At 34.9% G+C, this 13,231-nt stretch overlaps 1 protein-coding gene across 3 annotated transcripts in view; it reads right to left on the bottom strand.

Annotated features, from left to right (window-relative positions):
• The window catches only part of ATRNL1 (attractin like 1), a 747,087-nt gene that overhangs the window by 229,780 nt on the left and 504,076 nt on the right, over nucleotides 1–13,231 (bottom strand). For all 3 annotated transcript variants that reach the window (XM_045803217.2, XM_045803216.2, XM_087862669.1), the window contains one exon: nucleotides 3,037–3,144. In XM_045803217.2, coding sequence (XP_045659173.2) covers nucleotides 3,037–3,144 — 108 coding nt within the window. The remainder of the gene's footprint in view (nucleotides 1–3,036; nucleotides 3,145–13,231) is intronic.

Below are 13,231 nucleotides of genomic sequence, written 5' to 3' on the forward strand. Positions count from 1 at the left end.
GACCTCTGAAGAGTGCCTGAAGCACCATGAAAGAAGTAGGAAAATGGAATGATCTATACCAGAGGAAGTCAAATATAAGGGAAAGCCCATAAAGGTATTTAAATTAAATATGAATGGCTTCAGAAAGATGCGGGAGGGTATTAGAAATATGAAGCATCCACAAGCAGTTATGAAAACAACTGCAACTATTGACAACAAAATATATCACTGTTGATACGAAGTCAGTGAATAGGTTAAGTTACAGAAGGATACACGCTAAGAAAAACTCAATAAAAAAAATCACTGGAATGGCAGGTTGAGGAATGTTCCCAGAAGCAACAGGAAGAGATGAAAGAGTACATATAACGAGAGACAAGAAATATAGATGATAGAAGAAATATCAAGAGTATCTAATGGGAATTCCAAGACAGAAAGAAGTAAGAAATATTAAAAGAAATAGTAACCAAAGATTATCCAGAAGTGATAGGGCTGTGGATTAAAGGGGGTACAGAGTGCCAAATATGAGATAATGTATACCTATCAGAGAGAAATTTATGAACATTGAGAAATGAGAAAATTGTGAAAAACTGCAAAAAGGAAATGGAGATCATTTACAAAAGACAAAGAATCAAATTGACATCAAACTTGAGACAAGGGAGTAATTAATACCTTTGAAGTTTTGAAGAAGAGAACTTTGAAACTGAATTTTGTATCTAATTAAACTGTTATTACACATGAGGACAAAATAAACATATTGATAGGCATTTGCCGTGTCAAAGAGCATGCCATATAAAATTGCTCTTTGAAAAGTATCTTGGAGGATTTACTATAGTGAAAAATGAAAGAAATGCATGAGTAAGCAACTAGATACAAAGAGTAAAGAAGGGTAAAGATGGTTCATTGTTACTTAAATATGCCATAATAAAAAAAGTACACTCATAATATCTGGATTAAAATTTCCAAGCAGTATTAACATAGGGTAGGAGGAAGAGAGGGAGTTGAGAGCATACTAAAATACTAATTTTGTTGGAGACAGGTAGGGTAGGAATGTGTATTAATAAGCTTTTAGACAGTGGTAGGGAAAATAACCACTATGAATCTTGGTAAGTAATGAGTAACCACCAGAAACAGAGAAATAGAATATGTAACACCGTTTAGTAGAAGGAAATCAATTTATCCAAGAGAAACAGGGGAAAAGAGCCAAAAAGAAGGGTAGTAACAACAATAAGAACAACGCGTACGCACTCACGCGCGTGCGCACACACACGCACACACATAGGCACACACACCTGCACGCACAATGGAGTAGCTAAAATAATCCTTGAGAGTACAGTAATTATTTTCTATGTAAATAGATCAGGCAATTAATCAAAAGGCAGACTACAGAATGGGAGAATAAAGTGAACAGTCGTTTCCACAAGGGATAGGTAGAAAACAAAAGGATACAGAGAAGTTGGAAGTAAAGGAATAAAAGGACTAGTAGGCAAACATGAAATAAAAGTAAGTAGAGGTAGAAATCTTTAAACTCTACAAAATAAAATTTAATGTTAAAAAATGATGATAAAGAGGGAAATAAAATTTGGAAGAAATAGAACAAAGAAATGGAATGATTAGGAACACACACACCTAACAATACATTCTTGAACACTAGTAAGCCGCAACTGACACACTGTGGAGGTGCATATGTGTGAGTTACATTTGCTCCTTAATTTGTGAGTTTTTTAGCTCTTTGATTGGTCCCTTTCCTCTGTGGACTATGTATGTATTGTTTACATTCATTTCTCTCCTGTGACTTGTGTTTCCACAGTGTTTGACAATGTTTTGAACAGATGAGGAAAAAAAGAAGCTGGATTCAAATAGCGCAGGTTTCCCATTTGTTAAAGATTTTGTGAGGCAAAGTGCCAACATGAAATCAGAGCACTTCCTGTAACTTTTATTTAATCATTCTGTCTTCTAATTTCTCCCCAAGTAATGGAAGATAGACATACAAATTTCCTATGTTCTAAGCTTCCATGGCAACCTGTGATCTAGAATAGTAAAAAATCAAGTACACAAAAATTCAGAGAAATGTCCTCTAAAAACCGACTCTTTGCATAGCATCCACAAGGCCTGATTCAGTTGTTTAATTTTTTTTTTCCAAAATAACTAAAATGCTAGAGACAGAATCAATTCTATTTGTACCTAGGTTTTTGGAGGAGTCTATTTTTGTATTCCTTGCTTTCCTTGAAGAAAAGCAAGATTTGAAAATAGCAACATGAAATTAGTCACGTAAGGGCATTTTTTTAAAAAGAGAAAACAATTTTCAACTCTACAGTGTTTCTTAATCTTCCTACTTAAACGTCTTACTGTCCATGAAACAGAAATAAAAATAATAAGCATACAACTAAATTACTATGCCTCAAAATGCTTTGATTAGTCGTTAATCACACAATCTGTGGTTTTCCTCTCTGTGGGTTATTATTTTCAGAAACCATTCCAGGCGTTATTTCAGGAATCCAGTACCACATTTACTTGCACATAATGATTTCTCTTTCACCATACTCTATTTCTGCATGTGCAATAAAAGAATATACTAATATAGCCATTACCACAAATAAAAATATTCACAATATTCTATAATTCTCAACATTCAAAAATGAAACTATGTAATTAAAATGCAACTCCTCTCCACCCACCTGCTACAGTCAACTTCGTTAATAAAGATAAATGTGAATTGTTAACTAAAAGGTGTTGGGCACTCCAAGGACTAAATATAGGTGCTTTGTTTCTTCCATCATATCTGTATCTTAAATTCCTTCCACTCCTATCTGTCAGCTCCAGGCTGCCAGGTGAGCAGTCTGTCACTCTTGCCTAGACTAATAGATTCTCCAGTGGCTTTTGTTACAGCTCATGTCATACCATTAAAACTATGTGCCTTGAAAGTGGCATCACATATGTAGCTGAATCTTGTCAACTCTACATAATCAGACTGTATTTGGCTGCACAAGCAGATGCAGATAAGAGAAGCAATATACGTATGCAAATCACAGTGGTCCCCTTTCAGCCCACAGTTCCTACCTCTAACGGCCCTCGCAGAAACTCTGTTTGTTCAGCTCCTACTTCCAGTGCTACATCAACAGAAGCAAAGGGACGGCTGGCCATCTGTTGTCGTTCTCGAAGCAGTTGCTGGAGGGGGTTAAAAATGATTTGTTTAAAATAGGTTTAAAAACACATGAAATTCAACGATATCTGGTTCCATTTTGAACAAATGGTACTTAAAACTTAGGAATCATCTGATACACGTATCTATAGCTAGATCACTAAAATGAAAATTGTTTTTTCCCCCATGGCCTGGGTCATAAATCCACGGAGGCTTTAAACGCATGGTACCTGCAAAGAACTTTTCCTCCAACCTCTATCCCATGAATCTAATGAAATGTACTCAAAAGCATTTTGAAAACCTACGGCGGGAGGTGCTACTTCAGTAAGAGGTGCTACTATGATGATGGCTATGCCAAGTGTTCCCACTCAAAATAATGCAGCTTTTGTCTTAGCTGAAAGTAAATACCATAAGGTGTTTAAGAAAAGATAACAAAAAGTTTCAAAATGCATTAATAGAGATTAAAGAAACATACACCTGCCAGGACTGTTTTGGAAGTCGTCAGGATTCCCATCAACCACTGTGGAACCAGTAGGAATTGTTGCTGACTGTGTTTGTAATTTGATTTCATACCGTCTGTGTTCATTATTTAAAATGAGGAGTGATTAGTAGGTTGCAAAAATTTTGTGCTAGGGCTTCTAAAGCACCCCCAGATATTTGTTTCTTTTTCCTTGTGCCTACTCTGGGCTTTGCCCAAGCTAAAAGCAATAAACTAGCAAGTCCCAGCCAACTACCAACCTAATTTATATTTCTGCCTTTCCTTGTAATTATAATATTCATTAAGTCATGATAAGAAAAAATTGATGACCGGCAATAGATATTGCAAATCTTGCCCTTCTCATTCAACACAGCTAATAAAATTATTATTAAATATTAAAAGTGGATGAGCGATGCAATTAAATACTCTTTCAAATGAGAAGAAAATCCTATCATTGAAAAAGGCAAAATCCTTGAACACAATGAATAGCTTCATTATTCACAGAGATTTTTAAAGATTCACTGGCATTAACTTAAAACGTTAACAACTGGTATTTGAATGTAAATGTATGTCATGCTGTGATGCGTCATTCATAAAATTCGCTTTTAGATGATGAAGGGACAAAAGCCAATACCTGATGGCAGTTTATTATTTAACATTTTTGTTTTAACACTTGTAACACAGCAGTGACAGTGTTCATGAAATGAGCATCTAAAATATAATTTAAGGGCTTGCTTTGTCATTATTAAAAAGAGAACATCCACATGCCAATATGGATGGGATAGAAATAATACACTTATTACTGAATAATAGTTTAAGTTCTTAAATTGTGTGTATATTTAGAAGCAATGAAAACGCACTAAAAACACATTCAAAGTAAAAAGTAAATGATCTAAACTACCAAATTATTCACTTAATATAACCTCAAAATTACATTATTAAAAATATAGCTGCTAGAAAATAGAATCTTGTTTGTGTCTTTTTTAGGAGTGGCCAATAGATCTGAACATTTTGTCTACACAAGATGCAAACATAGCGTTACTTCAAATGACAAGGGATACTAAGTGTAGAAGACACAATGCTCTTTGTCTCTCAGATAAAAATATACACACAGACACACACAAAGACACAGACATACACACACACATCAAACTACCTTTCCTATGGTAATGTACAGATTACCATGAGAAAATTGTAAATTCTAGTTTGGGTTTAAACACAATTTTCTAACATTTGTATTAAAAAGTTTCTTCATCTGGGGGTGCCTGGGTGGCTCAGTTGGTTAAGCATCCAACTCTTGATTTTGGCTCAGGTCATGATCTCAGGGTTGTGAGATCGAGTCTAGCATCGGGCTCCATGCTAGGTGTGGAGCCTGCTTAAGATTCTCTCCTCCCTCTCCTTCTACCCCTCCACACCCCTCCCTCTCTCCCAAAAAGATTTTTTTTCTTCATTTGTACTAATTCTCCTCAGATTACAAATGGCATCTCATATAATTAAGAGATTTTTTTCTTCCACATTTTTATTTAAGTTCAAATTAGTTAACATATAGTGTAGTATTGGTTTCAGGGGTAGAATTTAATGATTCTTCGCTTACATATAACACCCCGTGCTCATCACGAGTGCCCCTCTTACCCATCGCCGATTTAGCCCATCCCCTCACCCACCTCCCCTCCAGCAACCTCAGTTTGTTCTCTATAGTCAAGAGATTTTTAACAAAATGAACAGCTTCTGTTTCCTTATCTTACCTTTTCCCTAGATCTAAAAGTAAAAGGTCTACAAAATATAATTCATGAATACTCAATACCACAAATTGTAATATAAGTCTATAAATATTCCAGATTCACTATGTTTGACAAAGAATAGATTTCTCTGGACTATAATGTGACCCCCAACACTCATAATAAAGAAAAATCAGTGACCATCTAATACTTTGGTTCATTTAAAAAAATGTTTGGTGAACACAAAGGTATTTTTAAAGATTCCAATCTGTACTATGAGCTTTAAATTTCCATTGCTTTTTAAGAATCAAATGCTTCCTACAGTACTGTTTGCAAAATCAGAAGAAAAACACTGTTCTTGCCCAAGACCATAACACTATAGTTTGTGAAATGAGATATAATAATATAAAAATAATTAGGGCACAAGATAGTGTACAGTAAAAGATACGAATACGGAATTAGCCAAACGAATTGACTCCAGGCCACTTAGTAGAGACCTGGTTCAAGGACTCTGGCTGACACACTGAGCTACTGACTTTAGAAAACTAATGCAAGTATTCTGACTGAAACTCAGAAAAGGTAAGTCACTTTCCCCTGCAACACTCTTGCTTTGATATGATGGACCTAAAATTATAAAGTGGAATCAGGGGAGATTCTCTTTGCTACTAATTTCTGGCTCTCAGTCGTATCCTTACCAATTGTCCCTCCTCTTGCCAGGTAACATCTGTATACATTCCTTCCCGAATTTAGTCCCTCTGTGTCAGAACAAAGAAGACATAAAGGACACACTTGTGACTTAAATTTTGTCAAAATTTATCTGACAGGCAACATAGCCAGACTCTGGAGTGAGAAGGACCTGTGTCTGAACACCTGTTTTTTCACTTATTAGCTGTTTGAGCTTAACCAAATTATTTAGACCCCTCTAAGCCTCAATTTTTCTCATTTGTAGAGTTGGGATATTAACAGTGCCTACACCTACACCTCAGAGGACTTGTTTTGAATCCCAGCTTCTCCGTCCCCAAGCTCTTGGACCATTTCTCACACTTATTATTTCTCTCCATAAAATGCGACTGACAATAATCTCAGACCTTTCTCACACTTATTATTTCTCTCCATAAAATGGGACTGACAATAATCTCATGAGGGATAAGGCCCCGAAGAGATAATGCCCTTGGACAGCTCAACACAGAGGATGGCACGTTGTGAGCACTCAGTAACTGCTCACTGGTACAATTATTATGTTAGATTTCAAGCACTAATTTTGTCTTTGAAGGTGGCACACTAATTACCACAGGCCCATTTTCTTCAGCACTAGTGACACATTTTGCTCCACTACTCTCCCTTTTAACAAATGTTGCAAATTTATGAGACAGTTGGAAAATGTCATGATTGTGGTAAAATGAATTTAGACTTGGAACTGCTTTCTGCTATTTGTGACTAAGAATGATAAAGCTTCAACCTACAAATTAGGAGGAAATACAGAGTGCTTTCTTAAGAACTTTTGAAATCTAATTAATTAATTTTGTGATTGTGATTTTTATATAAAATGAAGTTTAACATTTTGTACAGCAATAATAAGCCATAAAACAGATGATCTGTTTTATAACTAATCTGCTATTGCCAATTATTCAGCATAAAGATAAAGCCAAAGAACAAATTGACCATCATACGATAGATTATAATCATGCTGCCATAAACACTGTTGTGAAGAAAATTTAAAAATTAAAGAGATGTTCTTAGTGTCACATTTGTTGTCTATAATAACTATTTTATTATTCAAAATGTCTGACAAAACAAACGATGAAATTAAAAATAACATGAAATTCCTGGTTTAAATATGGCAACCAAGAATAATTGATTCTATCAAATGTATATATGATAATCTTTCCACTCAACTCTACTACTTCAAATACTAGGTCATTCTTCGAAGTTCATACCAACCACCTTTCCAACAAAAGGCATACAACTCTCTTAATAGGTTTTAGGATAATAATCCTTAATAGTCCTTAAAAACACACACACAAAACAGAACAGTAACTAATTGTCCCCAACTGTCCTCATGTCTCCTTCCTCCTATGTCTAGATTCTATCCATCCTTCTCCCCCACTTCCAAAGGTCCTTCTACCCCACCCCAACTTTGAAATGGTCATCTCACCTATGAGTTATTTACTATATTACTATATTAGTATGGTACTATCTCTTTATATCTTTAGGCTTTTCTGAAATCTTCCTTAAGGAAAAAATCTATTTTCATTTGTTTTTTATTACCCACAGTGCTAGTTGGTATTCAGTATTTGATGAATGAACAATTAATGAGCGACTTAAAGTATAAAAATCTGTATCATCCAAATGTGAATGAAGGCAAGTTATGATAAAACTAGTTTTAATTATGATTAAGCCTTCAAAAGTATGTGTCCCCTGATATTCTAGAAGTTTTATCCTCCAAAGTAAATAGATATTTAATTTTTTAGAATGGGGCAATTTTGTGGACCCAACAAATCAATGGCAGGTTTCATGTTGCTTTTCGTTTAACTTATTACAATACTGCAAAAATTATGAAAAAAAACTGCCATAAAGTCATCATAATGCATTCGGATTTTTAATAGCAATTACATTCCTAAGATTTTGTAAAGTCATAAATGGAGCAATCAAAATGAGTTAGTCATTACTCTTGAACTTACATACTAAAATGAACAGTGTTTGAATTAGAGATTAAGCAACATTTCACGAACAAGAGTACTTCAGTTACTGCCACAAACACAGTTAACATAGAGCAACAGAAGTGAACAATCAATTTTGTTCTTTTGGTATTAGAACGATGCAAGGAAGTAAAAAGAAGTGGCAATAACTTTTTGTACCTTTAAATTAGGAAAGTATGATATTCTAGCATTTTATACAACTGAAACTGCAAGGCGCAAGTCTCAAACTCTTATTCAGAATACTGGGAATCTTTTGCTTCCCAGTCTTCTGGTATGAAACTAGAATTAGCATTTTATGGGAGTGGCCTAGCATAACATCTTTGTTCAGATTACTTTAATAACCTTTTTCTAGGCTTCTGCACTCTTTGACCTATTGAGACTATGTTACTCTTGAAATAGTTGTTTACTTAAAAATAAAAAATTTCTAAGAGCTTCTTGACAGATATTCACCAAGTTTACTGAAAGTGCTCACTTCCAGCAATTTTTGAATCAGTATGTTTGCAAATTTGTATTAACTTGCAAAATAAACTTCAGTGACCGTCCAGAAGGGACTTCATTATTCAAAAGATCCCACTGAACCTAAAGTTTACTCAGTTTTTCTTCATTATTTTAAGGCAAAATGTCCTCAGCTGTCAAATGGCCATAGCAGATTTTCCAGGTAGGTTGGTCAGGTACATACACAGGGTTGCTTGAGCAATAAGGCGACAAAAATAAAACCCACCTTTACTATCACCAAACCTGTGACCAGACAGAGGAAGAAGAGAACAAAAGTGGAAAATGCTTCTAAGTGTTCCAAAATATAAAGTTCAATATTTCCTCTACAGTGCTATTAGGTTATACCGGCTTATAAAATATATATATATATATGTCGATGTCTGTGTGGAAGTGTATATGTGAATATGCATAAAATTATACATATGATAATTCAGTGAAAAATGTTGTAACTTATACTCAAATTATAGCTAAAACTCATAAAAGGCCAAGATACAGATTAAACAATGGAGCAAATACAGGTCTTTGTTGTCATTTCGGTAACACAGTGCATATAATTGGTATGACCAAGGCATAGTCTTCATAGATTCTTAGACCTGAAAAGGAACTTAGAAATCCTCTAGGCCACAAATTCTTCAAACTGTAGACCATAGACCTCTAAACGATAAATAGATAAGTACCAGAAAATCTATGTACTAATAGATGATACTTTTCTTCAAAAAAGTCTTTCCTTTGCAATTTCAATGGATTCTATAATTTAACTTACTGCTGTCTTTAGAAGCTAATTGCCCCTCATCCAGAACCAGAATGTAACTTCACTATTTTCTTAAATTTTTTCAACAGACTAATCTCTCAACGCATATTAATGCTTAAAAATAAAACAGAATAAATAATGAAAGCAAGCAAGACTATTTTGGAATTCTCTACACATCCCTATTTGTTAGATGAAAACTTGATACATATCTTAAAAGCAGAATGGGTTCAAAAGCTCAAACATAAATTTCTAAAGTTTCCCTTTATTTCTTCATCTAGCTTAGTGTTTCTTAAACTTTGGTGTTTATGAGGCTGTATGTGCAACATCACCCACAGTCGAGACTGAAGGATTTTGTCTCCATATCAGCCTTAACTTTATTTTATTTTACTTTATTTTATTTTGTTTTTTGAGGGGGGGAGGGGCAGAAAGTGAGGGAGAGAGAATCTTAAGCAAGCTCCACACCCAGCACAGAGCCCAACGTGGCGCTCATCTCACAACCCTGAGATCATGACCTGCGCTGAAATCAAGAGTCAGGCACTTAACCAATTGAGCCCCCAGGTGCCCCCTTACATACTGATTTAGATAGCTTCCATGTAGTATAACTCTCATGGAACTCTAAAAATTGTCCGTATTATCAGGAGCAGAGTGGCACAAACTGCATGGCTTGATAGTACCACCACCATTCGCATATAATAAGGTCTTAAAAGCTCTCTACTGACAGGAGTTAAAGAAAATATATTTCTCTTTTACAAGTTGGGCATTTAAGTATGGACTCTCTTTGTTTAGGTTAATTTAGGCAATGTCAAAGAAAAGAAAGTATGACAGATCTTCCTTATCCTGATGTATTCATGGTTATGCATTCCTAATTTAACATCATGGGAGCCAAAACTGTACTTCTTACATGGCACAAGTCTTCCCAATTGAAGTTCGAAGCCAAGAAAATGGAAAGAGCACCTCACAACTGTCTCCATGTATTAATCACTCTAAGTCTGCATGGAAAATAGGTTTAATCTAAAAGGGTTTAGAACTTTACCAAAATTTGATTTTTTTCTTACTACAAAAGCTGTATCTTAAAGAATTCACAAGGTTGTTCATCAAATCAGTTAAGCTTTGTATCATTGGATAGACCTTGGGAGAACCATTCTATTTGGAAAGATCAAGCTGGTGTGTGGTGTGGAGAAAACAAAGAAAAGTGAAACAATATTTCTATCAAATTACCACATCCACTCCAGAAATTGCTAATGTTTACTAACATTTCTTTTAACATTTTAAAGTAAGTTAGGATAGAATTGGTAGCTTCATCATTTCTCTGTAGTCTAAGTGAAATACTAACATGTCCCAGCATAGCCAATTCCTGGTTTTCATCAACTGTGTGCGCCTGCTGACTGCATGAATGAATTCCATCTTGCGAACACTTTTTCAAAAAAAAAAACCATTTGTATCTCAATAATAATAAATAGTCAATATTCCATGCAACACTTTGATAATGCAGACAATATGCTTTTGTATATTTCTTTTTATCTTATAGTTAGCAACATATTTTATTTAATTCACCAATGAAAAAAGAAGTATAACTGTATGTCATCTTGTCATGTATCAGCAATAAGAAAGTAATTCTCAGTAAAGTCTCCCTACCTTGTCAATAAATTTCCTCAAGGAACAAAAGCAGATTCTGAAGTTCTTTTTTACTTGACATTCCAAAAGTTGAATCTTAAAGAGTTTAAACTAAAATTCTGAGCAGAATTTTTTTCTTTGTTTCCTTCCTTTCCCCTTCTCTCCATTCCCCCTTTCTTTCCCTTTCTTCCCTCCTCCCTCCCTCCCTCCTTTCCTTCCTTCTTAAGCAAAAGGCCATTCTTAGAACTATTTGATAAAGAGTACTTTCATATCTTCATGTACTTAGTGAATAAGTTTGGCTGTGATCATCCATTCATTGAAAAATAATTTTTACTCAGTTCCTACTGTGTGCCAGACATGTTTCTAGGAATAGATATACAAAAGGTGACTCTTTGATTCTATTCAGTAAGATTTTACATGCTATTAAAAAAACATATCAGGGACTCTTCTAGACCAGGAAACTGGAGGCAGACAACTGGGGAATATTCTGATGTTGGATGAAGTGCTTATGTAGCCTAGATTTAAAAGCAACAAAACCTTACTTTTTTCTTAGTGGGCAAAAACCTTAAGATATGTAAAAATATTGCAGAATTTTGAAAGTTATTTCAGGAATATTCTAAAATTTGGATTCTTAATCCTTTCTTTGTGACATAGAAGGCATCATTGATTTAGACTTTGTCAAAGATGACCTCACTTCTGAATGAAAGAAATCATATGGAATGGGTTTCTGTAGAAGGGTCAAAAACTCAGCTATTGCTTGATACCAGACCATCTTTCTAGTGATCAATAGGAAATATGATGGACCTTTGCAAGGCAGTATTTTGTTTTGGTTTGTTTGCACTTCTTGACATTAAAACAAAAACTCAAAAATAAAATGCTGATTGCCAATTTTAAAGATTACTCTAGGCACTTAAAAATCATTATTAACAGCATATAGAAGTCTTGTTTGTTCAACATATACTTAATAAGATATTACCAGAAAATCACTGCAGAAAACATATAATGATTGGGAGAAAGAGAGATAGCAGAGGGAGAAAGTGCTTTAGGTAGGGTGATTATAGAAGGTGTCCTCATTTAACCTAAAACCCTGAATACTCAGGATATGCATACATCCCCCAAAGCTCAGTAGTTTACAACAGGAAAGTGTATTTCTTGCTCACACAAAATCTTCTACAGGTCTAGGTAACTTCCCATCTGGTAACCCAGTAATATAGACTGTTTCCATCTTGAGGTTCTGCATCTCAACCCAAGGATTCCTGGAGTGTAAAGGCAGTAAGGCTAGTGAATCCTGTATGGACTTTTCAGGGCCTCAGACCAGAAATGACATACATCATGGTCCATAAATTGTAACATGGCCTACCCTAACCACATGGGGGCCAAGAAAATGTAGGGAAAGAAGTAGAATATTAAGTGAATGGAACAAAGGAAGCCAGAAGAGATCTTTTCAGGCAGAGAGAACAGCATGTGCAAAGTTGTGGAGGCAAACCTGAGCTTAAAGTACTCAAGAAACAGAAGACTGAATATTATTAAGCAAGGAGGCAAGGAGCAGAATGGTCAAAGGATAATTTTGGCTTTATCAAGGTTAAGAGAAATGGAAATAACATACATAAATCATCAGATACCACAGGATCTAAAGAAATCATATTTATTATTTTTTAAGACAAAATTTTTTTGTATTGTTCAGAGTCCATTCTTATGGTGTTAGAAATAGCACAAAACAAATGGGCAAAAAAAAAAAAGGCTTTACCATCCTCATATAAAGTTATTTAAGACATAACCAAGAAAACAGCAAAAGCAGTTAATCTCAAATACAATGAACCTAGCTCTCCCAATAAGTATCAAAAGGTCAATTTTGTATGTAACCTTCTGTAATACAAAAGGCCAGGTGGTTGTAATTTATCTGAGCAAATCAAAATGAGCAAAAGGATGAGTACTGAAAAGGTCATTTAAAAGCTAGATCCCCAGAATGGATACTTAATACATATTACTCTTCAAAGAGTGAAAATGGGAAACTGGATAGTTTCAAATTTTGAAACATGCACTAGAAAAAAACTGTTCCCCCCCATAAAATACCCTCACAGTCATACTGTGGAATACATCACTTCCTCAAGTTAGAGGTCTAAGTTGGCAGAGAAATACTTGTCCTCTTTCAAGAAGAAGAGCAAATGAATGCCTCTGACATCCAAGACATGCACAATATGATCAAGTCAACCTTGACGAGTGGAAATACAAAAGCAGCTGATTACAATAGAAACGACACATCGACTCCTGCCTGTGTGCCGGTAACTTATGACTGGAGGCTCTTGTTACAATAAAACTCAGATCAATCCTTCAGTAGCGTTTCCCCCCTCTTAAGAA

Source organism: Ursus americanus, chromosome 6 (genome assembly GCF_024610735.1).
Source record: "Ursus americanus isolate L20-20 chromosome 6, mUrsAme1.1.p, whole genome shotgun sequence".
In the NCBI taxonomy this organism is placed as follows: domain Eukaryota; kingdom Metazoa; phylum Chordata; class Mammalia; order Carnivora; family Ursidae; genus Ursus; species Ursus americanus.